Source organism: Lissotriton vulgaris, chromosome 4_1 (assembly GCF_964263255.1).
Source record: "Lissotriton vulgaris chromosome 4_1, aLisVul1.2, whole genome shotgun sequence".
Taxonomy (NCBI): domain Eukaryota; kingdom Metazoa; phylum Chordata; class Amphibia; order Caudata; family Salamandridae; genus Lissotriton; species Lissotriton vulgaris.
Window position 1 is genome coordinate 1,953,839,683 of NC_141691.1, and position 27,919 is coordinate 1,953,867,601.

The 27,919-nt window shown below is 43.3% G+C and overlaps 1 protein-coding gene across 1 annotated transcript in view; it reads left to right on the plus strand.

Moving 5' to 3' along the window:
• SLC45A4 (solute carrier family 45 member 4) overlaps positions 1-20,270 on the plus strand; it is a 284,173-nt gene extending 263,903 nt beyond the window's left edge. The window contains exon 8 of the mRNA XM_086966277.1: positions 13,758-20,270. Coding sequence (XP_086822403.1) covers positions 13,758-14,120 — 363 coding nt within the window. The 3' untranslated portion in view covers positions 14,121-20,270. The remainder of the gene's footprint in view (positions 1-13,757) is intronic.
• Positions 20,271-27,919: the final 7,649 nt, after the last annotated feature.

Genomic DNA, 27,919 nt, shown 5'->3' on the forward strand with positions numbered 1-27,919 from the left:
TGGTACACGGAACTCCTCCTACTGTCTCATGACAAACTGATTCACCTACAGCCTATTCCGTCTCTGTTGACGATGTCTCAGGGTCAGGTGCTCCATCCAGATCCGAGCTCACTCCAATTGACAGCGTGGCTCCTGAGTACAGAGAATTCCAAGATTTGAACCTCTCAGAAGAGTGTAGAGATATTCTGTCTCAGGCCCGAGCTCCAAGTACAAATAAGACTTATCGGGCGAAATGGAAGAGATTCTGTTTCTGGTGTCAGAGGCAGAATATTCATCCATACACTTCAGCTCCGCATCAGCTTTTACGATATATTCTTTCTCTGGCAAAGTCAGGTTTGGCTCATTCTTCTGTCAAAGTACATCTAGCAGCCATCTCTAGGTTCAGGCGGATGTCTTCAGGTCCTTCACTTTGGTCCGATAGGATTATTAAACAATTCCTGAAGGGCTTGTCCAGGGTGTTTCCTCCAGTCCGGCCTCCTCCACCAGTCTGGCAGCTTAATCTGGTTTTGGCTCATCTGATGAGAGCTCCGTTTGAGCCCATTCACAGAGCAGATCTAAAATTTGTGTCATGGAAGCTGGCTCTCCTATTAGCCTTAACATCAGCCAGGATGATGAGTGAGCTTCAAGCGCTAACGATTGTGGAACCCTTTCTTCAGTTCAAGAAAAATGCTCTGATTCTAAGGACAAATCCAAAATTCATCCGGAAGGTCCCATCCGAATTCCATTTGAATGAGCCTGTGATTTTGAAGTCTTTTTTCCCATGACCTACTACACCAGCGGAAAGATCTTTGCATTCTTTAGATGTTCAGAGGTGTCTGGAATTTTTTCTGGAACGAACAAAACCATTCAGAAAGTCTTCTCAACTTTTTGTCTCTTATAGTGCCCCGCGGAAGGGATTTCCGCTTTCAAAGCACAGTATTTCACGTTGGATGTCTAATACGATTCAGTATTGTCATCAGGAAGCGGGCAAACCGCTTGAAAGACGAGTTCGTGCTCATTCAACGAGTAATGTTGCTTCATCAGTGGCTCTATTCTCAGGAGTACCTATCAAGGACATCTGTAGAGCAGCTACATGGAGCAGTATCCACACCTTCACGAAGGACTACTGTTTGGATTCTTCCATGAAGGAAGATGCAGCGGTGGGTCAAGCAGTCCTGAGAAATCTTTTTAAATGAGAGGTGAGCTTTCCCTACAATCCCTCCTTCCTGTATTGCACATTTTGTATCGATTGTATATATTCTTCTCTGTGGTAACGTGTTTATAATTTGTTTCCTAGGAGGAGATCTATGTTGACATGTAACGATAATCGTATAACAAAACGTGATTTCATGACTTACTGCTAGCTACTCTTATACAAAGCATGGGAATCTATGAAAGTTCCAATACTGGGACAAGAAAACAAGTTACTTACCTGTAACTTTGGTTCCCCAGTATTGGTAACTTTCATAGATTCCCATGTGCTCACCCTCCTCCCCTGGGAAAGCTCAGCCTCTTTTACTGAGATAGTTGCTGTTGCACAACGGCTACGAAAAATCTGAGGCTCTCTCAGGAGGGTTCTAAGGGGTGAGGCTGTTCTGATTGGTTGTTGCAGAATTTTTGGTCTCTTTTGCAAAAAGAGGTGGACAAGCTACAAAATGAGATGAGGCCTAGGCCTAGTTTTCTCTTTTGTACTTACTGGTATTTATTATTTACTGATGCTCCCATTCCGACGACGGGGGAATGATACAAAGCATGGGAATCTATGAAAGTTAGCAATACTGGGGAACCAAAGTTACAGGTAAGTAACTTGTTTTCTTCTGGTACTATTTATTTGTGGTGCACCTTTCCCATGTTTCAAGTTATTAGTTCTTTGCAAGTAAAATTTGAGGCATTGTTTAATATCCAAAGTGTGAAGAGCCAGTACAGCAGATTTGACTGGGTTAGGGAAAAATGTGCAAAGAATGACAGGCTCATTGAGGTGAAATTGAGAAGGAACCTTTGGAATGAACATCAGGTTTGTTCTAAGAAGCACAAACCCATCCATGAAGCGAAGAAAAGGTTCTTGAGTGGTAAAGGCCTGTATCTCACTGACCCTTATGGTAGATGTGAGTGCAAGGAGAATACCAACTTTCCATGTGAGAAACCTTAATTCAGTCTATGAATAGACCTGAAAGCCTGCTTCATTAGCTGTGAGAGGACTACATTAAGATTCCATTCCGGGGGAGGAGCTCGCACTGGAGGGAAGGCCCTGAAGAGTTCTTTCATGAATTGTTTAATGAGCCTTGTGGAACACAGAGCTAAAGCATGTGAAGAGTGGACCTTGAGATTGCAGCAAGGTGGACTATGACTGATGCATATAACAGGCCTGACTTGGCTAGGGAGAGAAGATAGGGTAAGATCTGCTCAGGAGCAGCGTGGAACAGTTGTAGGTTTCTTGCTGACACCAATGACAGAATCTCCTTCACTTCAACATGTAAGTCTTGTTGGAGCCTTCTTCTCCAGACTTAGAGAGAATATCCCTGCATTCCTGCTTGATTTTCAAATTCCGAAATTTGTAGAATGCAGGAGCCATGTGTGCATGTGCAGAGATGCTGGCTCCAGATGACATATCTGACCTTTGTTCCACGTCAGGAGAGACGGCGTTGGTAGAAGGCAAATGGGCTTGGTCTCCGATAGGAGTAGAAGGTCAGAAAACCACTACTGTCTGGGCCACCTGGTAATGATCAACAAGAGATGACAGTGCTCCATCTTCATCTTGGTGAGGACTCTGGGAATCAGTGGGATGGGGGAAAAGCGCAAGCATAAGTCCCGGACCAGCAAATCGAAAGAGCGTTCCCCCACGACCTGGGGAGAATAAATCGACTGAGGCAGAACCCGCATTTGGTATTGGTTTCCATCGCAAAGAGATCTAGCGCTGGTTTCCCACAATGAGAATATCCTGCTCAGCTGCTGGTGGTCGAGTTCCCACTCGTGGCAGCTGTCTATGGCCCTGCTGAGGACCTCCGCAAGTGTGACCTTGTCCCTCTGGGCCGGTCACCCCACCGTGCACACTCCCCATGAGTGAGCCCGTTCCCAAGTGCCGCCACTGCTCTCAGCTGTGCCCCCGACCGCCGGAACCGCTTCTGCTCCACCTGGATTGCGGTTCTCCTGTGCCTCCTTGTAACCCGCTTGCTCTGCCCTGCCTTTCACCGCTTTTTGGCTCCTTGGAAACTGCTTTTGCCTCTTTGTATCATTTGCCACTTTTTGCCTCATTGTAACCTGCTTGCTCTCCTCTGTTAGTGTCCAGCGTTTTCTGCCGTATTTTCTCTTGCCCCCTGTGATTTTTTCCTCGGCCGCTGGTCCCCTCATTAGGACGCCCAGCCCCTGCCCCGTTTCCCGCCGCTGCCCCCCTGCGGCCCCGCCCCCTTCCCTCGCCCTTCCCATTCGCCACCCCGTTCCCGCCTCTCAGCTGACCCTCCCTCGCTCCGCCCCCCCCCCACTCTCCACATATGGCAGAGTGGCGTACGCTCAGCGTTGACGCGCAGCGGGCGCGCCGATTGTGCGCCGAAGGCGCGCCAAAGGCAAGCCCGTCTACGCCAGTCCGCGCCTGGACCGCGCCCAGCGCCAGGACCCCTGGCCCCCGCAGACCTCAGCCCGCCCGCCGGATGTACGACGCCGCCACCCTCAACGCACTCAACGTCGGCCGATTCCCGGGCTGCTACCGAGCCACCCCGAGACGCACCCACGGACCCTTCTGCTGCACCTCCTGCAAGTTCACCTGCATCCGGACCTGCACTACTCAAGCACCAACAAAGACCAAGGCGAGCAACAACAGCAGCCACCTGAAATGCATCCTGCTCAACACCCGCTCCGTCCACAGACACGCTGTCGAGCTCTGGAACCTGCTCGACACCACAGCCCCAGACGTCGCCTTCCTCACGGAAACCTGGATGAACGCCTCTTCAGCGCCCGACATCGCCATCGCCATCCCAGACGGCTACAAGATCATCCGAAGGGACCGCATCAACCACACCGGAGGAGGCATCGCCATCATCCACAGGAACACCATCCGCATCACGACCAACACCGACGACACCCTCGCACCCGCCGAGCACCTGCACTTCCAGGTCCACATCAACCCCAAGACCACCCTCAGAGGCACCCTCATCTACAGACCCCCGGGACAACGCACACAATTCAGCGAAGACATCGCCGACTTCATCAGCCCGCACGCCCTCTGCTCCGCTGACTACATCCTCCTCGGGGACCTCAATTTCCAACTGGAGAACAACAACGACCGTAACACCATCACCCTGCTGGACAACATCGCAAACCTGGGACTCAAGCAGCTGGTCACCACCCCCACCCACTACGCCGGCACACACTCTACCCCATCTTCTCATCCAGCAAGGACATCGCCTTCAGCCACGCCACCGGACTCCACTGGACGGACCACAGCTGCGTCCACTTCAGCTTCGGAAGGACCACGATCCACCACCACCAGCAACAGGTTGCACGCAGAAGCTGGAACAAGATCACAGCCGACCAGCTCGCGACCTCCCTGAGCATGAACCCTCCCACCAGCTCAACGAACCCAAGCCAGGCGGCCTCCAACCTCACGAAGTGGATCAGCGACTGCGCAGACAACCTTGCCCCCCTGATGACCCCACCTAGCAGACCCGGTAGCAAGAAAGCTCCATGGTTCACCGACGAACTCAAGAACTCCAAGAAGAACTGCTGAGCACTCGAGAGAACCTGGCGCAGAGACCCAACTCCGGACAACATGGCTGCCCTCAAGCTCGCCACCCGAAAGCACCACCAACTCATCCACGCCACCAAGAAAACCGCATTCAAGGAACGACTGGACAACAACGCACACAACAGCAAGGAACTCTTCAACATCGTCAAAGAGCTCTCCAACCCCAACGCCGGAAACAACGACATCACCCCTTCGCAAGACCTATGCAACTCCCTCGCCTCCTACTTCCACAACAAGATCGCGGACATACACAACAGCTTCAGCACTCAACCAACGCACGCCACGACCGAACCATCGCCCCCCACCACCACCCTCCGCGCCTGGACTCCCATCACCACCGAAGACACCGTCCGCACGATGAACTCCATCCACTCCGGATCTCCGACTGACCCATGCCCTCACCACGTCTTCAACAAGGCCGACGCTGTCATCGCACCCCACCTGCGGGACATCATCAACACCTCCTTCGACACCGCTACCTTCCCGGAGAGCTGGAAGCACGCCGAACTCAGCGCCCTACTCAAGAAGCCATCAGCCGACCCCAACGACCTCAAGAACTACCGCCCCGTCTCGCTGCTCCCGTTTCCTGCAAAAGTCATCGAGAAGACCGTCAACAAGCAGCTGGCCGCCTTCCTCGAGACGAACGGATCCCTCGACCCCTTGCAGTCTGGCTTCCGGGCCAACCACAGCACCGAGACCGCCCTGATCGCAGCCACCGATGACATCCAAACTCTGCTCGACAATGGAGAAACAGCGGCCCTCATCCTCCTAGACCTTTCCGCGGCCTTCGACACTGTCTGCCACCGTACCCTAGTACAGCGCCTCAGCAACGTCGGAGTCCAGGAGAAGGCACTGGAGTGGATCATCTCCTTCCTCGCCGGAAGGACACAGAGCCGCCTCCCTCCGTTCAGATCTGAAGCCACCGAAGTCATCTGCGGCGTTCCTCAAGGCTCCTCGCTCAGCCCAACCCTCTTCAACGTCTACATGAGCCCCCTCGCAGACATCGCACGTCATCACAACCTCAACATCATCTCCTACGCCGACGACACCCAGCTGATCCTCTCCCTAACCAACGACACCGCCACCGCCAGAGCCAACCTTCACGAAGGGATGAAAGAGGTAGCCGAATGGATGAAGAACAGCCGCCTGAAACTGAACTCGGACAAGACTGAAGTCCTCATCCTGGGATCCTCACCCTCCGCCTGGGACGACTCCTGGTGGCCCCCCACCCTAGGCAGCGCACCCAAACCAACAGACCACGCACGCAACCTGTGCTTCATCTTGGACTCCTCCCTCTCCATGACGAGACAAGTCAACGCCGTCTCCTCATCGTGCTTCAACATCCTGCCCATGCTACGTAAGATCTTCCGGTGGATCCCCACCGAGACCAGGAAGATGGTCACCCAGGCCCTCGTCACCAGCCGTCTGGATTACGGCAACTCCCTCTACGCCGGAACAACCGCCAAACTCCAGAAGTGACTCCAGCGGATCCAGAACGCCTCAGCACGACTCATCCTGGACATCCCCCGTCGCAGCCACATCTCCGGACACCTGAGAGACCTGCACTGGCTCCCGGTCAACAAGAGAATCACCTTCCGACTCCTCACCCACGCACACAAAGCCCTACACAACCAAGGCCCAGGATACCTCAACAGCCGCCTCAACTTCTACGCTCCCAAACGCCAGCTCCGATCGACCGGCCACGCCCTTGCCGCCGTCCCCCGCATCCGAAGAGCCACCACAGGGGGATGGTCCTTCTCCTACCTCGCCGCCAAGACATGGAACTTCCTACCGACCCACCTCCGCCTGACCCAGGACCACCTCGCCTTCAGGAAGCAACTCAAGACCTGGCTGTTCGAGCAGTAGCGGACCCCCCTCCTCTAGCGCCTTGAGACCCTCTGGGTGAGTAGTGCGCTATATAAATGATATGATTGATGATTGATTGATTGTTGTGGATTCCGGAAGCTGGGCTTATGCTTATGCTTGGCCTTTAAGGATATTTTGTGAGCTGTGAGCCGATCCCAAAGCTCTTGGGCGTCCTGAGATAGCATGAGATCAGGGTCCTCCCTGTTTGTTGATATAATACATGCTGGATGTATTGTCAAGGATTTTGTGGTCCTTGGAATTAAAACCTGCAGGGTGAGAAAAAAGGCTTTGAACTCCATGCTGTTGATGTGTAGACACTTTTGACTTGTCGACCACCTTCCCAGAATCTGAAGGTCTTGCAGGTGGCCTCCCATTGAGGCGTCCTTAGTGATGATGAAATCCAGCAATAGCGGTAGAAACATGAGGCCTTGAGAGAGATTTGGTATGTGTGACCACCATGCCAACGTGGGTAACATCTTAGGAGTAATGGAAATCAAGTCCCTGAAGGACCCTTCCGACAGGATCCACTGGATCTGTAATTCCTCTTGTAATGATCTCATCTTGAGGCACGCTAAGGGGACCAATTTTATTGCTTAGGAGATCTTGCCTAGGAGCGACTTGAACAGTCTCACAGATACACACTGTTTTCTGCAATTCTTTGAGCCAAGCGCCAGCCTTGTTTGTCTGTCTCGGGAGATGCAAGCTTTGTTCTATATTGCGTCGAGATTGCCCCTGAGAAATGCCATGGTCTGACTGGGAATGATGTAGGACTTTCGCCAATTGACCGTGATGCCCAGCTTGAGAAACAGCTAGGTAGGCTTTTGTTACCTTGGCAGCGTGTCCTGTAGTTGAGGTTTTAGCAGCCAGTCGTCTCAGTAAGGGAATACCTGTTGACCTTGCTTTCTGAGTGCTGCTGCTACTAGGGTCATGCACTTGGTGAAAATAGGAGCTGCAGACTTTTTACCGAAGATAACGACTTTGAATTGGTATTGGGTACCAGCTACCATCAAACAAAGATATTTCCAGTGTTTGAAATGGATGGGCATATGGAAGTAAGCGTCTTTCAGGTCTAGAAATATCATAATTGCTCCGATGTTGAGGTGAAGGATGTTGCAGAGAGTTATCATCTGAAAGGATTGCTTGCTTAGGAATTTGTTGAGCTTCCTAGGATTCAGGATCGGTCTCCACTCCCTGATATTTTGCAATGAGGAAAAAAACAGCAGTAGAATCCTTTTCCCTTCTGAGACCCTGGGACCTTCTCTATTGTTCCCTTGGAGACGATTAGCAGAGTCATGCTATAAACGCCAGTGTATGGCCATAGGTGACAAGGTCCAAGAGGTGATGGTTTGCCAATGCAGGAGGTAATGGGATATTTTCACACTCATGGACGATTGGATGTTGAAGCAGGGACCTGAAGAAGGTCACTGTTTGCAACCGGTGTCACTGGTCAGAAGAGGTGGTCTTCTGCGAGGCCCTTGTTTATAGAAACCAGTTGTAGGGGGATTGCCGATATGATTGCTGCTGGTATCCTGTCCTGTAGTGTGGCTGGGATGATTGATATTGTTGTGAGTGCCGGTATCTCCCCCCTTTATGAAGAGAAACCATGCCCACAAGCTCCTCTAAAAGGCACCTTGCAGTATTGGAGAGTGCATAGAGATTTAGCAGTATCAGTGTTCATCTTATTGGCAAGGAGAGCTTCAGTGATGTCCTTGCCAAATAGTGTGTTTCTGTCGTAAGCCATGTCCAACGAGGTTGGCTTTATCCACCTTTGGCGCCGTAAGACAGCTGCATCAGCTTGCTGACAGAAGCCTGTGCAGGCGATGGCCATGGCTCAGTCTATAATTTCCTACGATGTTCGTTTGCCCTCCAACAAGATCTTCCTTGCTTCTGTCCGGCTACCCTCAGAAATGTTGTCGCTGATGGCACCAATATCTGGCGATTGTAGCATCCTAGATTGGCGAGGGAGTTGGCTGCACGCACCTTAATTACAGACATGGTTGAAAATCTCTTCCCAATGTTATCAAGACTATACCCCTCCTTGTCAGGTGGCAAGGAAATGGAGAGTAGATGAGCTTTTAGACATCAGTTGTGCCTCCTGATAGGGAGTACTCAGGCGCTCTATACTTTTTGTTGATGTGAAGACGTACAGCTGCTACAGTAGCCTTGTTTTACATGACCTTTACTCCCACCTGCCAAATGTAGTCCACGATCGGTATAGAGTGTACCAATCTTCTGGCCTGCTCTTTGAAATCGAAGAGGAAGCAGTCATACTGCTTCACCAACATAGGGAGATGAAACCTGATTGTTGCTCTCTCCATGAGGTTATGGAAACCTCTGATATCTTGGAGGACAGAGTTGGAATCATGTAGTTGTCACTTTCATCTAGAGGTGGTTAGTGTCCGGAAATTCACCCTCTTCCCTCTCAACATCAGAGGATAATGGATCATACCTTGGTGGTACTGCTACATGGGACACAGGTGTCATCCTAGGTGAAACTGACGGGGGAAGGTGTGGTGGAGCCAGAGGGGTAGCAGGTGGTGGTGGCACCGTAGACTGTTCATCAGTGTGCTGAGTAAACCCCCTCTGATAGTCAGAGAGCGTGGCCTGGAGATCCTGTACCACAGAAGCAGGAAGATGTGAAGTGTCCCAGCTTAGGTGGAGGGTCGGAATAGTATCCTCGTGGCTCGTAGTACCTTGAAGGTAGAGGATAAGTTGTAGCAAAGCTCTTCCTCTTCATAGTCTTCATTTTCCTCCTGACACTTTACATTCAGCTCTTAAGGGCTGTGAACTGTGCCAGAGGCCACTGTCATCATCATACTCCACAACGTCCAGTAGATGTCTTGGAGGCAGGGTTCTTGTTAGGTGAGGTGACTAAGAGAGAGGTTCTGGAGATCTTAGAAATTTGTATTGTCATTGACGAAGGCGTGTTATCATTGGAGGCATTGCCATGGTCCACGTCGATGGAGCACTTGTAATCGGGATAGTTTTCGATGGCGCCTGTTTGTTTTTTTTGTAAATCTTTCTATTGTTACAAAAAACGAAAAACAATAAGAGCGTATCAAGTGCAATGCAGTCCAAAACATACAAGGAATCAAACAATTGAAAGGTCGCAATATCGGCAGCCGTTGAAGCAGGACACTGAAACTCTAACACGCATTTGACAAATCAGTATTATAAAACTAGCTGAGTTAGCCTATATCAATGCGTGCTGCCCACAGGCCCCTCCACCCACAAAATCAGGATATCAATGATCATTGCGCCCCTCGGTACTAAAATCGTAAACAGGATAAAGTACAGACACTTTTATGCAAAAATGGACAAATCAAAATAATAGAGCTCGCATTAGCACCTTAATACTGAAAACAGAGTCAGGATATCCAGTAAATAAAAAAAGAAAATAAAATACAAAAACGCGACGCACGCAACACCCCACCCCCCACCCTGCACCCCTGCATGTAGCTTACGCCTGACCCCAACTAGCAGTGTGCCTGTCGCCCCATCCAATCTACAAATACTAAAAGAAGGAAGTGGAGGAGGGCCTTCCAACAGGCTCCCGGCCTCTCCCCCCGCTAGTTCTAAGCCTCCCCCTATTACGGATATATTATCATTTCACTATCAAGTGAAAATTGGGGGATACATTAATCGCCTACACTGCCTCCCGGTACCAACATCATAGAGTGAACCCCACACTGCCACCATTTGAATAAAAGTCTTGAAACAATAGGCCGTTCTCAGCCTTGACCCGCTCGATCAGGTACACAAATGTTCTTCAACCGAACAGCTGCCATCTTGAAAAATTCGAAAGAACAGTAGCGAGCCGGAAATAGCTGGGCTTTCTCAATCTCATTGTCACTGGGTTCCATCTTTGTTGATAAGAACCACGGATGTTGTTTAAAGTCCAGGTGCACTGAGTTTGGAAAGGGAGAAAGGGCCACCCCGTCGAGCCACTCCTGAGTCATCACATGAGTCATCAGATACATTGCCTGGTGCGATTTACCATCAGTCGATAACAATATTGTGAGCACTGACACGACCGGGACCTCCAATACACGGGCATTAGCTAATTTGCAATCCAGGGTCTCTCACATCACTCGTTTTATGGGGTTGCTGGCCGCCATCAGTCCGGGTGGTGTGGATGTTGTTACTTCCGCAGTGTCATTGAATTGAACAAAAGCTATGTCACTATTTCCCAGTCCAAAAGCCACGGCGTCCAATTTGTGCTCCAAGGCTTGGGCTTTCCAATTCAGGGAGAGATGAAGACCCTCGATCGCCGCCATTATAGCCCCAAGCGTAGGTTCAACCCTGGTCAGCACTAGTTGCTCCCCCTCGATAGGGAAATTCTGGTCCGGTCTCGGAGATCCCTTAGATATGATTCGTCATCCCAGGTCATCCGTTCGAATTTTCCCAGACCTCTCGGAGGATCGGGTCCGATTCACACGAAGGCCGATATTGAGCGCCATTTTGCCTGTTTCGTTCACGGTCTATCCTTGGGCCCTTCGGGATAGACCCAGTAGAATCAGAAGCGAAGACACGCGTTCCAACCCCTCTGCATGCAAGGATATTGCAGAGCTGTCTTCAGGATATGCCCGAAACCATCGGGTCGCTGTTTAGACGGTACCAAGACGTTTATATTCCGGGCTCCGACAACCAATTATTCAGCTTGCATCCGCAGTGTCATTGAGGTGCCCCACTTCGGCGCTAATCCATACAGATGTTTGATGTTGAAATCGGACCAAATTTACTTCCATTCCGGTGGACCGGCTCCTCCCGAACTCTTATGGCCGATGTTGTTCAACTAGAAGCCGGCTGCATTCTTACTCGAGGCCCCGGCTTCAATGCTAATGTAGGCCGCAAACTGCAAGGCGACGTTTCTCTGTTCTTGAAGCAGGTGGAACTTTCGGGGTCACTCGGTGTAGCATTATTTCGTTTCGTCTACCCGGGAGAGTTGCATAGGCATATGATAACTGGCAGGATCTTGTAGCAGGATGAGAAGGTCTGCGGATCGGGAGCCTAAGCGGCCATCTTGGTCGCCAGCTTGGCTCCTCCTCCCGATGAGGCCTTTGTTGACGGGAGCGTCGTCGGAACCATCGTCGAAAGCAGTGATGTCAACAAGGGCATTGATAGGAACTTCATAGACGCTTGGATCTTCGTTGACAAGATGGAAGTGCTGATGGCAGCTGTCCTTGTCTCGATGACGAGATGGTAGTGCTAGTGGTCGTCAAAGATCTTGGTGTTGATGGGCAGGACGTAGTCGAGAGGGATTTTGAAGAGGATTTATGCTTTATAGATTGGTCAGTGCAAGAGGCATGAGGGCGGTCTCCTTCCCTTACGGAAAGCGCCGATGAGCAGATAAAGATGACTCTGAAGAAAAAGGGTTTTGTTTCTCCTTTTTCTTGGAGCTGTGAAGTTGGTGAGAAGTCTTGATAGATTTCGATAGATCTAGCCCTCCAGTGAGACCTGGCAGAGGAATCACTGGAAATGATTCTCAACTTCACTGGTGCCCCTCCCCCTGCCTGCCTTCCAACTGGTCAAAGCTTCCTGATATGATGCTGAGTTCATTGTGTAACTTTTTTGTGAATGCTGATGGTGGGAGGCTGCACTGTTGGTTTTATTTACTTCTGCTACTTCTCGGACTTTCAACTTCATCCCAAGCATTGACTTTTTGGAGCACCTGTCTGCGGGAATAAGAGCAATCAACAGGGAGTGAATCTTACCTCCCAATGTCTTCTCTCCTTGTTAAAGTTTCAGGAACCACGCAACATGTGGTATTCTGCCTCTCTGTTTAGGTGTAGTGATGGATTTTCAGAGGGCAGAGGTGAATGGTGTGCAGGGGTTGTGAATGGATAGGGGATTGATGGTGTTTATTGGCAGTGAGGAGTCCGCAAATAAAAAATTTCCGAAGTAATTGTCTGGCAGTGTAAAAGATATGAATCCGAAGTATTGTCCCCTGAAATAAAGCACGGAAATAAATGCATCGGACAGAAATCTAAGTAATACATGCAACCATTGCATTCACACCTTAAAAAAACAGTAGGCAAAAGGCCAAATCTTAAATGCAATTCTTCCTGCAAATTTCCACTTAACAGTTTAGGTTAAATGGTTTAACAGTAATGGGTTTTCATGTAATCATTTTTCTATAAAATCACATAAACCGCTGAAACATATCGACTTTGCCAGTGCTCGTTATTTCTATCACCTTAGCCCCAACAAGAATGTGGGTTTTGAGGCTTTTGTTCGTTGCTGAACACATTCTGTGGCAGATGCAGTCAGTTTATTGTAGTGTAGTATTAATGGGTATTATGGACTTCATGCATAGTTTTTGAGTCATTTTCAAAGTTTTATTTTAATTAACTGTAATGTGGTTATTTATACATAAGTACAATAGTAGTACTCTGCAGAACAGTACTGATTAATACAAATAAATACGTTTCCAAAGAATAGTTAATATTGATGCTTCTAGCTTTAAATGACATAAAAAAGTTATATTTACAACGGTTAGAAGTAGGTTTCAGTAAATTAAAGTGAGCTTAATATATGTGATTTTTCATACGTTTTTTACAAGGTTCAGGTAAATACAGGCTGCTTTTGAACAGTTAGCAGCTCTGCAACCATGTGTAAGTGGGCGTGGACTAGTTTTGAACTAATAAAATGTCCTTCAGAAAAGCTATACAAGCCAAGGACTGAGAATATTTGGGTTGGGAAAAGGCAAATAAAACCCACCAACAATATCCTACCTTAACTTACCAGCCTCCAATTTCGGACCGATAATTCAAATGTTGCAGTCAAATTATTGGCTAAAAGAAATAGCAGTGAAGAGACTTGGTCGAATTTAGAGTCTGGCTTGAAGGTACTCAGTCACAGACGTAATGGATATTGCCACCGCCTTATTTATTACAAGTGCATTTGGATATAATCATTTGTAGTTAGGTGGATGGGGTATCCGTCATGTTTGTGATGAAATATTTATCCACCAGGCTCTAAATCAGGCCCTTTAACTAGAGAATACAGCCTCAATTTCAGTACAAAATCTGAATTATTGCCTCATAATAGTGTAAAGGTTGTCAGCAAGCAGAAATTAGATATCAATGCAAATAGTTGCTAAACTCTGTCTCAATTTTTAGAATTGGATGCACAGTTCTCTTGTTTAATCATGGCACATTTCTCTTTTTTTTAGTACATTCATCATAGCCCTGGAAGTTCGAAGCGAGGATTTGGAATCGACTGCGCAATCCTTTCCTGCCAGGTTTACATTTCTCAGATTCTGGTGGCATCAGCCCTTGGAGGAGTGGTAGACCTCGTTGGAACTGTTCGAGTCATTCCATTGGTGGCATCTGTGGGATCATTCCTGGGGTTTTTGACAGCCTTGTTCCTGGTAATTTACCCAGAAACTGGAGAAGATTCAAAGGAAGAACCCAAAGATCAAGGCACGCCAGAGACAGCCATTGCCAGCAGTACAAGCCCTGAGAGACCGACGGTGTTAAGGATTCCTCAAAAAGTGCTAGCCCTGCCTGATGCAGAAAGCGAGTCCACAGTCTGAAATGCTCTTATCCTGATCCACTCACATTCCAAACACATTAGGGTGCATGAAAGGGGAGGAGGGAACATGCTTTAGGGTGGGAATAGAAGAATGTCTGAACCTTTGGAAATATTGTCGCTTAAATTACTGAAAACATGGTGCTTTCTCTTTGCTGCATTATCAACGGGGCTCAGTTAGTTCTATGGTCATATTGAGAAGGTATTCAAAAATATAATAATTGAATTTTGTGTAAACTCTTTGACTATGCTGTAATTTCTGAACTCTTTGTTCATTTTCTTATCAGAACCAACAAAATACATTTGGGTTCCATGCAAAGCTTCTGTAATTGAACAGACACCCTTGTTCATTCTGCATGTCATTCAGATGGGGTGACAAAACATAAGGTACAGAAATTACCTGGTAAGCAAAGTGAAAATATTTTTTCACATTCCACAAAGGTAACTATTTTGGTGGTGATATTACTTGGTATGATTACCACTGTCATACTGCCGAATATCTACATTAGAGTTTTGACTTTTCACAGGCATGGTGAAATGCTGTATACTTTTCAAAAGAACTAGTTTGGATTTCAGCTTGAATTGGCTACAACTGCACATGTAGACAAACTCAATGGAACTTTCTAACCATGAGATAAGTCTACTGTCAGGAACCCAGCAACGCTTTGTCGTGTTCCAACATTAGCATCTCTCATTTAAAATCGGGCAGGCAAGACTTTAGCAAAACCAGCGATGGTTTACAGTTATATAATCCCACGTATGCATGCACACACACACACACATGATTTGCAAATAATGTTTTTGCATATATTTGAATTGTGGCTTACTATGGACCTTGTTTGTAGAAGGTCCGCTATAAAAAGCTCCAATATAATTCATTTGTTTCCCTGCGGCACAGAGTGAGAAGAGGTGTTAGAAAATAGAATTGGTAACTGAAAATCTTGGACTCTTTATAGATTTCATAGAGTGGTAGAAAATTTGACATTTTAGTGTTACTTGGCAGGAATGGTCAGAGGAAATTGTGCTTTATGTTCTTAACTTTCGTAGCGTAGGCAGAAAATTCTTAGTTATTTCAGCTAAAACACGCCGACTAAATGCATAGGCCATAGCTTTCTATCTTAGAGATGATTTCATTTTCTTTCTGTTTTTGTTCGCTTTTGCTCACGTGGAAACTCTAAATAAATCATTGCGTATATCATAGATACAGTAGTTAATTTATGTTACCCTGTCCAGGCAGATGGCAAGCATTCTGGTCACTGTTTCTCACGTTTTACTTCTATTTTACATCTTGTGATGTATCTTGTCTTTTTCTGGTTGGCTGGAAACCAATAGAACTTAGCATCACAGCCCAATATTTGAGCACTGTGTGTGCCCAAGACCTTCCTTTACGTTTACTATTATGCAAAAGTATGGATAGTCAGATGTCGTTAAGTGTACAAAACATCTAAGAAGGTGTTACATGGTATGGAACAGTAAATCATCAAGGTATTTGGTGTAATTGTCATTACTGTAGAACATATGGAGAGGCTTAATTTTTAAGATGTTGTGCCAAAAACAGTCGCCTGCCCAGTCCCAAATGATAGTCTCCGTCTTCAGACTTGTACAACAGCATAATATGCTTGTACTAAAAATTGTAAGCCACTTGTGCAGTCTGCTCACAAGCACTCAACAACGAAATATTGACATATTATAGTTACATGTTGCATTAACTCTTTTCTTTCCATTCAATATGAAATTTTGTTCATGTGCATAGCAATCTTGCTGTTCACGAAGGGAAGAGGCAATAGCATATGAGAGAACATCTTGCATAAATTATGCAGTCTTCTCACAAGAGACATGGAAATATGAACTTCATTTCAGCATCACAGGTGCTCTTCACTGCTCTTATACAGATACCTGAAATTTGAGACTGCATAAAATGCCAATATAGATTGTGTAATTCAGTTCAGGCTCAGTTTAAAAAGTAAATTTGCCCCCTGATTCTATTAGTGAGCATACCAGTAAGGCTTAGTTAAGCTCTTGAGTTAGTGCACTTAAGACCTGGTTAGCAGTGCAGCACTCTGGGAACACAGATACAATTATATCGCCACAAGCCCTGACCTCAAACAAAGGTGTGTGTACGGGACTCAACTTCTAAGCTCTTGTTAAGCCCTCCTAAGTTGTTCATTTCATAGCAGGCTCTGATTGTTGTTGAATTTGCGGCCACGACCACCACTATTTAAATATATTAGTAGTCTTAACACTGTTACCATTTGAGCATGTTTCTATACCATTGCTCTATTAGAGTTGGGATGTGTACAAAATAACATTGTAAGATGTACGTATACCCATTTATTTAAATATATTTTTATATAATATATTGCCATAAACCAAAGAGTCACACCCAGTATACTTTCTTTATTAGATTTCCCTCATTTTCTGTCAACATGCCACCATCCCTAAAAATAGCGCAGTGGGATTATAGGACATTTTTCTGTCAATTACACCACTACAGATACAGATACTGTCTGAAAGTACATACCATTAACAGACAAAAAACAAACAGTCTCAATTAAAAAAAGTAATGCTAAATTCTGCATTAAATACTTTTTTACTTTTGGTGCTGTACCAGAAGTAATATTTGTTATATCTCACATGCATAAATATAAACTTTGTTCAACTATTGGACCAGCTTAAAGAAAAAAACAATCCTTGACAAGTATTCATTGCGATCTTTACACCACACATACGTTTTTGGGATATATTCTCTTCACTGGCCTGTGTGTTTTACCATGTACAAAACTAGATTGAGGACCGGAAAACAATTGTTTTACTCAGCGACAAAAACAAAGGAAATTTGGTTTTAGTTAAAGAATATTTGCATCCTTCGTCTGTACCAAAGCTCGTCATTCAGGTGGTGGGAACACTTCATTTTGTGAACTTCTTTGACATTCTCCAGAGAACTAATAAAGAATGTATGTGGAGATGCATGCAAGTAATTTACCTGGGTATTGCATGAATTCTTCCGCTGATATGTTTCAACTGCACCTGACATGCTGTGGAGGCTAATGGAGGCCACTATTTGTTCCCTTCAGTTTGCTACTCACGACCAGTATGGCAATAATTGACCAGCCTTGCACATGCACAGGCAAAATCTTGCTGCAATATGACCATTCAAGTGAAAGCTGCATACATGTACTTCAAAAGAACTCAGTTTTGTATGAATTTACTTGAATTTGTAGAATACTTTAAAAAAGAATGTATGTATTTGGTATTTTTGAAAGTAATAAGCAACCTTCATAGTTGTCTCCAACTTGCTCTGACGACATTTGTAGTTGGGTTTTTCTTCCTTGACCAGGAGTTCAAATCCACATACAGTGCCTGTAATTGCATCAGGAGCAAATATAACACATTTGGGCTGCTGATTTTTCATAATTTTCAAATACACTGTATTGCACAAGACGTTTCAGGTCTTTCAAGAAAAGACATTGCTTGACGTTTTTTATTTTATTTACATGAATATTTATTTAGGATAATTAATTGTGAATGTTGCATTCTGAAGATACTACTGAACGCATTTAAGGCCTTATTGAAGAAGTGTGTAAAATTCATAAACAAAACTATTGAAATGCTTAAACACTATTTTATCAAATTACTATACAGTATATTATAAGGCTTCTTATATATTAGAAATGCGGTGTTGTGTTTCACGGTCAAACTGGCATTATTGTCAGAAAGTTATTAAACATACTTAGAATTTGTTAAGACATTCAAATGTATAAATTGAAAGATGTATATACATATATAAAACAGTATATTTTTATTTCTAAAAAATAGGCATTAGTTCTAGTAATTCTGTATTTTAAGTAATCTGACATTTCAATACGATATGCACATATTAAACCATTTAGTATGACTAAAATTACTTTTATGAAGTAAAATATGCTGAAGCTTTGATAGATTCTTTAATGCACTGTTAAGTGTGATAATTGTCACATGACATGCTGGGTTTTTTCTGTGTATGCTGTTTTCTGGTTAGCCAGAGAGAAGAATATGCATACTTTAGATGTATGTTCTTGCCTTTTATCAAATATTTTAAATGTGTGTTGCCAGTTTATTTTTGCTTTAAGCAAATCCTAGATTTCACTATAGGAGGTGTAATTCAAATGGCTGCAACATAATGAGGCTGTAGGCAATCACTAGGTTAGTGTTTATTTTGGAGAATGCTCACATCTTAAAAAGCTAGATCGTCTTAAGATTCCTTTGAACACATTTTAAAATTGACTGGAGCTTTGCAAATACACATATTTGTTGGAGGGAGAGTATAGGGCTACACATCGTAGACCTGCCAAAATATGAAGAAAGGTTGATATCAGATTTTGTAAAAATCTCTGTAGGTATTTGCAAACAAATGTATTAAGTGAATTCCTTGGACTGTGCAGCGGGTAAACATTTTGCAGAGAAAATCATGCTGATAGTTTTTATAAGGAATAGTTTGCAAAATGTGTCCTCCTTTCAAATAATTTGTATCATACTCGTATGGTCTTAGCATTTATTACAACAATCAGTCAAAATCAGATTGTTTATCTTTGAACACTCTGTTCTCACTCTGTTTTTCCTTTTTGAGCCACAATTGGCTCTCTATGATATTATCTTTTCTTGAATATGCAAAAACATTGCTTATTACTTTTATTTTGCAAGTTTGTCCTTTTTGTGTGCAATGTGATGTGTATAAGGGTATTTGGAAGGTTCTGCAGTTCTTCAAGTTGATACCTTCAGTGTTATTCTCCGTAAATGAGCATAGTGAAGCTGCTAGCAATTATTCAACATTTCACTGTGTGAAGGCCAAAGCTGGAACAAAAAGCTGTCAGCAGGAAATGTTTGGTATCATGCTGAGCCAAGTTTTATGAACATAGTAGATAAATAACTGCAATATGCCATCCTCACTGGCTTTATGATTTGCACACATATTTTTGCCATACCATAAAATGACCTTCATAATTTGTGGCTTATTTTGTACTAACATTTAGGTTATTACGACTGACTAGCATATGGTATGTGCATTATGCATGTTCATACAGTACTTAGCCTTTCCGGAGTGAACTAACATTTTGAATCCAGAGAACATTTCCCTTCAATTTTCTCATTTTGAAAACAGATTGTAGTTGTAAATGATCATCCCTTTTGCGTCTTGTCATCTATGCCATCAGTTGGTTTCACCTTACTTTAAACTATAATCCTACTGAGGTCCACCTGCACAGATACTTCCTCACTGAGTCAGCGCCCTGATAGTTTTCCACTCACCCCCTAGGCTGTTTCTAACAGACTCGTATTTGCTGTTAATACCTTCCTTTGCTCTGTCACCTTGCATAGGTCCCTAACATCAAGATGGACCATGATTGTGAGTTCTCCCCTAATTTAGTTTCTCTCTTAAGTGCAAAAGTAATTTTTTCACTGACAAGAGCATACACTATTTTACTTGCAGCAGTACTAAATTGCATTTATGAAGAAGTCATGTTAATGCTCTATATTTGGTATTGCAACTTGACCCAAACAATATGGTATCATTAAAGGTGAGAAAAGGCAGAGACTTAGAGTCAGTAATCCCTAAGACTGATACATTTTGTTAGAAATAATTTGTTTAAGAAAATATATGTGGTGATTAAGGAATGCTGTGAGTAAGTTGACACAATTTTGCCTCAATATGTAACTAAAACAAGCAAGTAATCTGTACAGTAGATAGCGAGGATATGTTTATGACATTGAGTGCAAGGGCAGCCACATATCCTCCTTAAAATAACATCTTACTAAAATTCAATTGTACTGATGTAAAGTTAGGATCTACATTCGAAAGTAGGACACAAGTGTTTTCTTTAAGCGTGTTGAATGTGGATAATTACTCCTTGATCTGATTTAATCATCGTGCTTTCCACTTACTGGACACTTTATAATTGGAAATGCGGGAGGCTTGAATCCTATGATTACACTGCTGCAGATATTGCCTTGTTTTTTAAGGGGAACGCAAGACATCTGTTCCTGGGAGATGATGGTATTGTTGAGGTATTTGGTTAAACGTCACTAAGTGACATTTTGCGTTTTTGTCCTAGTAATTTGTTTTATACATTTTCACTTGCATTTTTAATTTATTAAAAGGAGGAAATATACATTTTTCATATGCTTTTGCACGAATATTTTTTCCTGTACGTAAGGATTAAAATGTGGTTAGTGTTTCATTGGCCAAGGCTAACTATTCTATGTTTCGAAATTGTCACAAGCATAATGTGACCTCACAGCCATGTTTGATACATTATAAGCATCATCCTTTGGTAAATCAGAAATGGTGAATGACTGATATACCCGATCATCCATTGATTATGAGACAGCTTAACATGTATCAGAAGAAAGAGCTGTAATAATGCTGCAATGGCCATTATCTGTTTTCACTTTCAATGCTTGCAGGGAAGTGAATGAACAGGAACACTAATAACATAAACACTACCAGAAAGGATCTCTCAGCGTGGGTCTAAAAAGCTACAATTCCTTGAATAATTGATGTTTATTGCTTTCTTGAAGATGGAAAATGAGGATCGAAGTCTAATATTAGAAGGCAAGAATTTCTATAGCTGTGAGATCCAGACTGAGACGTGTGTGATTCCAAAATTGGAATTTGAAGCCAGGAAATTATAGCAACATCCTCTTGGCTCTCCAGAGTGCTATAAAAGATCAATTTCACAGTGAACTATTGCATAAGGCTATCTACCCTAGATGGTGCTGTAGGAATCAGGATGTGATGTCTGCACACCTTTCCCACTGTTAAGTTGGAAAAGACAAAAAGTACAGAGGAATTAAACAATACCAAATACAATTCTATATTTGTAATGTAAACATAAACAATGCATCTATTTCTCCCTTCATGTCACCTTCCTTATATTATATGGCAATTCTGTAGCAATCTTAGAATGAGGCAAGCATGCTCTCTTTAAGAAGTTTGGCATTATCACAATGTGTTGTCATAAAGGTACATAGTAACACCTTACTGCAAGCAAATCTTTTATCATGATACACATTTGAAGGCTATCGTGTTTAATGTTTACTTGGATCTCACCTTGATTCATATTGCTGCCTGTATTAACAGGGTTTACATCAAGCTTTTGTGTGACCTGTAGTTCAAAACTTTAGAATTAGGGTACCTTGTATCATTTAAATGCTGGTATTATGCCCTCATTCCAAGATGCCAGATTCAGCAGTGTAAGTCTGTGTTAAGTTGTCTGAAAAATGGCGTTCTCTGCAATCATAGAAATTTGGATGTACATTGTGGCCCTAAGGGTATCTATGAAATTAAAACTACTATGATTATAAATAACAATCATATTTGAATCATACACTTTAGTAAAGATTCACTTATACTGTGGTTCTTAATCAGATTTTTTTATCAAGAGCAACTGTATTAATCTGCACTAAAATTTAAATTGTGTGAGTATGCATACATCTTACATTTGGATATGTGTTTGCCAATTCTGTTGTGTTTAAGAAATACCAAATATCATGTTTCACTAATATTAAAATTAGGGCTTTAAGTAGTCCATTAGTTGCTTTGCTTAAGGTAGCAAACATGAAGTTTGTAATGTATTTTAAGGGTCATTCTACAAAGGTATGAGGGTGTTCTCATGCAGTCAAAATACAATTTTAGTACAGGGTGTAAGCAATAGCATTGGTAATGATACCATTGATACTTCAAATGTTGATTCCCCCTTCTCTGTAAATTAAAAGGCTATTCTAAAGGCAGTAATGTATAGACAACTATCTTTTTTCTACCACTGAGCTTCTCTTATTTGTACTAGACAATTCACAAAGAAGTATGCCTTTTTTCGTTATCCAGTATCAATTATACATCAATTGTGGCAAAGGTGAAATTATCAAATGTTCTTTCTTTCATAAAATTCGCACTTTTATTAACATTTTTAAAAACATTGGAATTAATATGTGCTTGATAACTTGTGAGGTATAGAATGCAGAAACTGGTATACCTAGCTATCTTCTTTATATTGCAAGAGATTATGGCTGATGCTTCAGTTCTTGCAAATTTTCAAAATGGGCATGCCAGACTTGAGTGGAAACAATGTATTTCATGAATAGGGCAAGTAAGGAGAGTTGAAGGATTTTCTGCATGGCTGCTTTTAACTTTTTAAAAGCTGCAACATGCTGGATCCATTGTGCATATGCTAACATCTTTTTTTCACTCTTACATTTTGTTTGCTAACATTAGTCATGCTTTCAATTTCATAAACATGGTTTGGTTTGGCTTATACCCTCAAAGTGGCATAAAGGTATTTAAAAGGGTCACTTTTTCCAAACTGTTACTTTTCTGTGGAAAACACCTTCAGTTTTTAATTTCCTGCGCTTAATTTCATTATCTTGTGTAGCATATTTCAAAGACCACTCCGAGTTAATTTATTAATTTCCCTACTAATGTGTTTTGTTGTATGTCAGATGTGTCTTAAATAACACTTCACAGAGACATACTTCTTGATATATCTATAATCTTGCTACTATATGCCATGTTAAATGCAGTTTCAGATGTCACATGTACTCTAAATACTTTGTAAGTAGAGGGACTCTGTTAACATGCCTCCGAATAACAAGAATATGCACATTGGCATCTCATTAAAATAATATTTAGTTCCGTTGTGAACTGGCCATACGACAACTACTTTTTTATCAACTTATTAAGTTGGGGCACAAATGTAGCTCTTGCTGAGTTTAGCTATGTAAAAATATGTGTGTTAAACACATAATATTGTCAAGTTTTGTAAGAAAAAAGGGATTGCGAAGAATGATTTCACAACTGAATGAAATTGAATGCGTGCATAACATAATGCGTATTTTAGTTGTATATACACTTTTCTTCCTCTTTAAGTTTAGGAGATTTGCATGGAAGATATTCTGTTTTACTATATTCTGCACTTGCTTTTTGTTTGTGCAATCATTCAACAATAGATACACGGACTTAGACATACCATGCACCACTTACAGTGTTTTTCAATACATTGTTCCACAGTTAAATAAATAATTGATTATGCAAACTTTTTCTGTGTCTTTAAATTATTTTTCCATAACGTTTTTATACAAATTGTGGATGCCTCGTGTCTTCAGCATTGCTGTTTTATCATGAGTTTTGATAATTTATCTGATACAAAGTTAGTAATCAGTACACCTAATATGAAAAATATATGCCAGTGTATGATATTGAGGTCCAGCTATTTTTTCATTTTCCCTACCTTCCAGTGGGCTGATTTATAAAGATATTTCTATACCTACGTATACCTTAGGTGTGCATATAATTGTACTTACCTCACATTGTGTAGTCACACAATTTACTTAGGAAGTAAAAATTGCACAATATTACACATACAGTTATAGGGCCTGCAGAGGTATATTGCTGAATGTAAAGGTTGTTTAATTATGTGAGAACCTGTAATATTGTTCCATAAAGTAAATGATGACACTGACTCCTTTACCGCCAAAGTATTTAAGAACTTACTCCCTGTACAATTTCATATTTATCTTACATATTCAGCTACCTCTGCTTCAGTTTCTAGCATCCTTTCTTTAAACTTGCTCTAGCCAAGTCTCACACTAAGCATCCCTCCAATACTACCTCCCTTACGGTAACAATTTTGAACCTATTATTACTGTCTAAAATCCTTCAAAACCTAACAACTTCATTCCCCTACAACAATACTAGCATTCAGTAACATTCTACTAAACCAGCTTTTCAACACCAGTGTTCTTCTCTCCTTTCTGTCACATATCTTATCATTTCATTTCATATAGTCTTTATTTCGATTTCAGTATCATAAAAGACAGCATCATATATTTAAAAATAGAAGTTAAAACTAATAGCATAACATTTCTTTTGCCCAATTACATTGCACAAGAAACCATCAGGGGGATATGGTGATTAAGTCAGTCCATCCATTTAAAAATAAATAATTTAGATGCATTAAATTGTATATAAATATCATTTTAAAATAAATCGTTCTTATACACTTTTGATTATATTATAAAGATTAAGAAGGAAAACAGAATGTCCATATACAATTGGTATCCCAGATAGTCTTTTTAGCAGCAAGATCATAAAATGTTTTAAAACCATAAAAATCATTGTAAACTTAATTTGCGTGCTCGGATTATCCACATCCAGTGTAAAAATTTGGCAACAGTTATGACCACAGGCTAAGAGCCGTTTGTTTTGAGAATTCTTAAAGCCTCACAAACAGTGGTCAAACCCATCTGCAAGCAGATGGGCTTCAACCACATCTGCCTTGGAGCTTTATATTCTGCGCAGATAAATAAAATGTGGGCAATACTTTCCCCTTGTGTAGGACAAAATGGGCAGCTGGGTTTATAATTACTGTTCTATTTAGAAGTGAAGGAATTTCTGGGAAGGGTCCCAATCCTAAATTGATGATACCTCTTCCTGTCCACAGGAACCATAATATAGTCCCAGTAGCCCTCTAGAGCAGTTAAATGTTTTAGTTCCAAGAAATCCGCTGTGAGTGACGGGGTAGTACAATTACTAAACCTTCTCAATGAAACCATTCTCCAGTATAATTCTCTAAAAACTTTCCTAGGCGGGAATGGATTAGCTATTGGATCTTCCCACAGACAGCCCAAGCCCAAGGCGATATATGCTGCCCTTGCCTCCCTCATCCATGGGATTTTATGTGCACTGTCACCATCTCTGACTTCGAGGAATGCCCGTGCATACTGGGAGAGGTCGGGAGTAACCCACAATCTCCTCCAGTATGCCACCGGCGTATACCAGGCCAAATCCTCCAGGCGTTGGCATCCCAAATCGTAACAGAGGGGAACTAAAGGGGTGGATGCTGAAAGGCCCGTAATATCTTATCAAGAACAGCATCTATCTGTTGATCCTTTTTCATCTTACTATGAAGATTCACAATCGTTTTTTAATCACCTCATTGCTGTATCACCCAAATCACATTTTCTGTTGTTTCCCTAAGAATACTTTTTACTTATGTATGTCCTGTCCTTTCTAAACACAACAAGATGATGGACGGAGTGCTGAAACATTTCAACCACTCGCCCTCAGTTAAGAAATCTGGGTTGAATCCATCTTTCTTTTGCTTATTATGCCACCCCAGTTTGGACCCAGCCATAATAAATCAGTCATGACCCAGCTCCTCATGGGAATAGTCCTGCCCAAACTGCCAGGCCTGGTCCTCTCTGGACCAGAAACAAGCATCCTAGGATGGGTTTCATATGTTTATTTTGCCTTTGTCACCCTAAGTGGAAAGGGTATGCCCAGACCTGGGTCCCATGCTCACTGTGCCTCTGAATTCAGGCTAGCCGATACAGTTTGCGGATATTTCACCGGCTGAAGCCCATCATTGCTTTCATTATTCCCTGGTTTAATGCACAATTTGGACACTCGCTGTATCCCTTCCGTAGCCAGATCTGATTCACTTGATGGTTGATAGAATTTCTACATGCATTTCAGGCACAAGCCTGTCCTCCCGTGGCCAGATCTTGCTTTGGTCCTGTGTCTGTCAACCCACCATTCTCACCGATCACTTGGAATTGCTTTATGTGTGGTTCTCCACTTCCATCAACCTCAGGCATTCTACCTCAGGCATTATTTACTATGTACTGATGATGATCCCACTACTGTGTTAGGTATCGAAGCACTGTAAGCACTTTGACACTGATTTGTTCATTTATTTACTGTAAAAACGTTCAATGGTGATATTTACATGTTTGTGGCCTAATTGTTTCTTGTATTTAGGCCACAAGCTGTTATTCCTGAGTTCTGAAACTCCCTTTATTCTTGAATACTGTCCCACTTTCTATGGTTTATAGATAGAGAAGTTCCATAGCTGTGTACTGTGTGGGATTTTGTCCTGGTCCCTGGTGTCAGCTGTATGCAGACGGGCTTGCCTTTGGTGCGGCAGAGCAGCTGCCATCTCTAAATAGCCCGCCTTCAAGAGGGAGTGGCTAGGTAGAGGCGTGACATACATCGACTCACCGGCGGGTCAAACAAACACTGAACTGGATCCCAGCAGCTCAGTTTCCTACTGGCAGGCTTCCCTACCAGAGAAAATACTGGCAAATAAAAGGTAACAGTTAAAATAAATAAGGCAGCATAAACATGTGGAAATAAACCATGAACAGATAAAAGAATGTGGGACCCCAAGATGACCGCTGACTTACACAGGAGGCAGGCAACACCTAGTGCTCTTGGGCACACACAAGGAAAACAAAAGTGATGACCCAGGAGCTACCTGAATGCAGCCTCAGGAAAGGCAAGATTCACACTTTACAGAGCAGAAAAGTTAATGTCAGTTTTGCGGCATAAGAAATTGTAATTTCAAATCTCCTGTAATGGTAAAGTTGGACTTTTAGAAAGTCAGCATTTTCTTGTCCAAACCATTTGGTGGCTGCAGCCTGTCTCCTGGGTCACTTGACTAGGTGTAGTCGGCAGGTCTGTATGCCAACCAAACAGTCGCATAAATGGGGGGCTGGGTGTTGGCAGGATGGGCTATCTGGACAGGATGGGAAGGGCGAAGCTCTACACAGCCCCACTTAGCACTTCAAAGAAGCTGCTTCAGCACACACACAGAATTTCACACTAGCCTTTTGTGCCCCCAGATAACCTGGGCCTAGGACAGTGTGTAAGGAAATTCCACCACCATCTGTGGGGACACAACTCTAGAAGCTCATTCCACTTCAAAGCTGGCACCGGGTATACAATTAGGACCCTCAGACCAACTCAGTACTTTCTTGAATCTGTGGCTACTATAGAAGGACTTCCTAGCTGCCAGAGGAATGCTCTGCTACCTGAGGCTTATCCTGCTGTCTGAGAAATGAAACTGGGCCTGCTTTATTCATCCCAGGCTACCTGAAGTGGCTCCAAGGGTCAGCTGACTGACCTCCTGTTCAGAGCTACAGGTACATGACAAGCTCCAGTGCACACTGCACCTGCCTAGTTGACCTGCTGCAACTGGACCTGCCACAGGAAGGCCTGAGTTATGTTGGGCTCTGCAAGAGTGACTGTCTGCCTGATCCCCAAGAGTCTCCTCTCCAGGTCCTGGACCCTGGTTGGTATCAGAGTTAATTTCTCTGAAGAAGGAAAAAACCTGATGTTTTGGGCTCCTCGCGAATGCGAATGGGCGTGTTGTCACGAGATCTTGCAACCCAAGATGACCGTCAATGTGAAGCCCTGGCGGACCCTACTCTTTGCGCTACAGCGACCACCAGCTACATGTGGCAATGTGAGATCTGCTCTTTGTGCTACAGCATCGACAACCCTTAGTGACTGCCAATCATTGACAACCCTTAGTGACTGCCAACGCGGAGCTTCAGCTACGACGGTCAATAATGAGCGATGCCAGGCCTGCTATTCGGGCTACAGTGATGACCATCCACATGCTCGTTCTGCTTCTTGTTGCCTCCTCCACTGTGAACTGGACTCTTTGTGTAGGATTTTGAGAAAGTAACTTTTTCAGCTTTACTAACCTGACTCCTGTATCCGGCCGGCACCCCATCGCATTTGGTCTGATCTCGTCACTTTATTAAATGTTACTCTATTTTCCTAAATTAGTATGGGATTTTTCTTGTGTTGAGTTTTCACTTTATTTCTGTTTGTGTGCTGCATAAAAACTTTACACATTTATTTTATTTATTTTATTTTACTGATTTGTAGAGCGCTTTATTTCTGTTTGTGTGCTGCATAAAAACTTTACACATTGCCTCTAAGTTAAGCCTGACCATGTTTGTGCCAAGGTACCAGAGAGTTAAGCA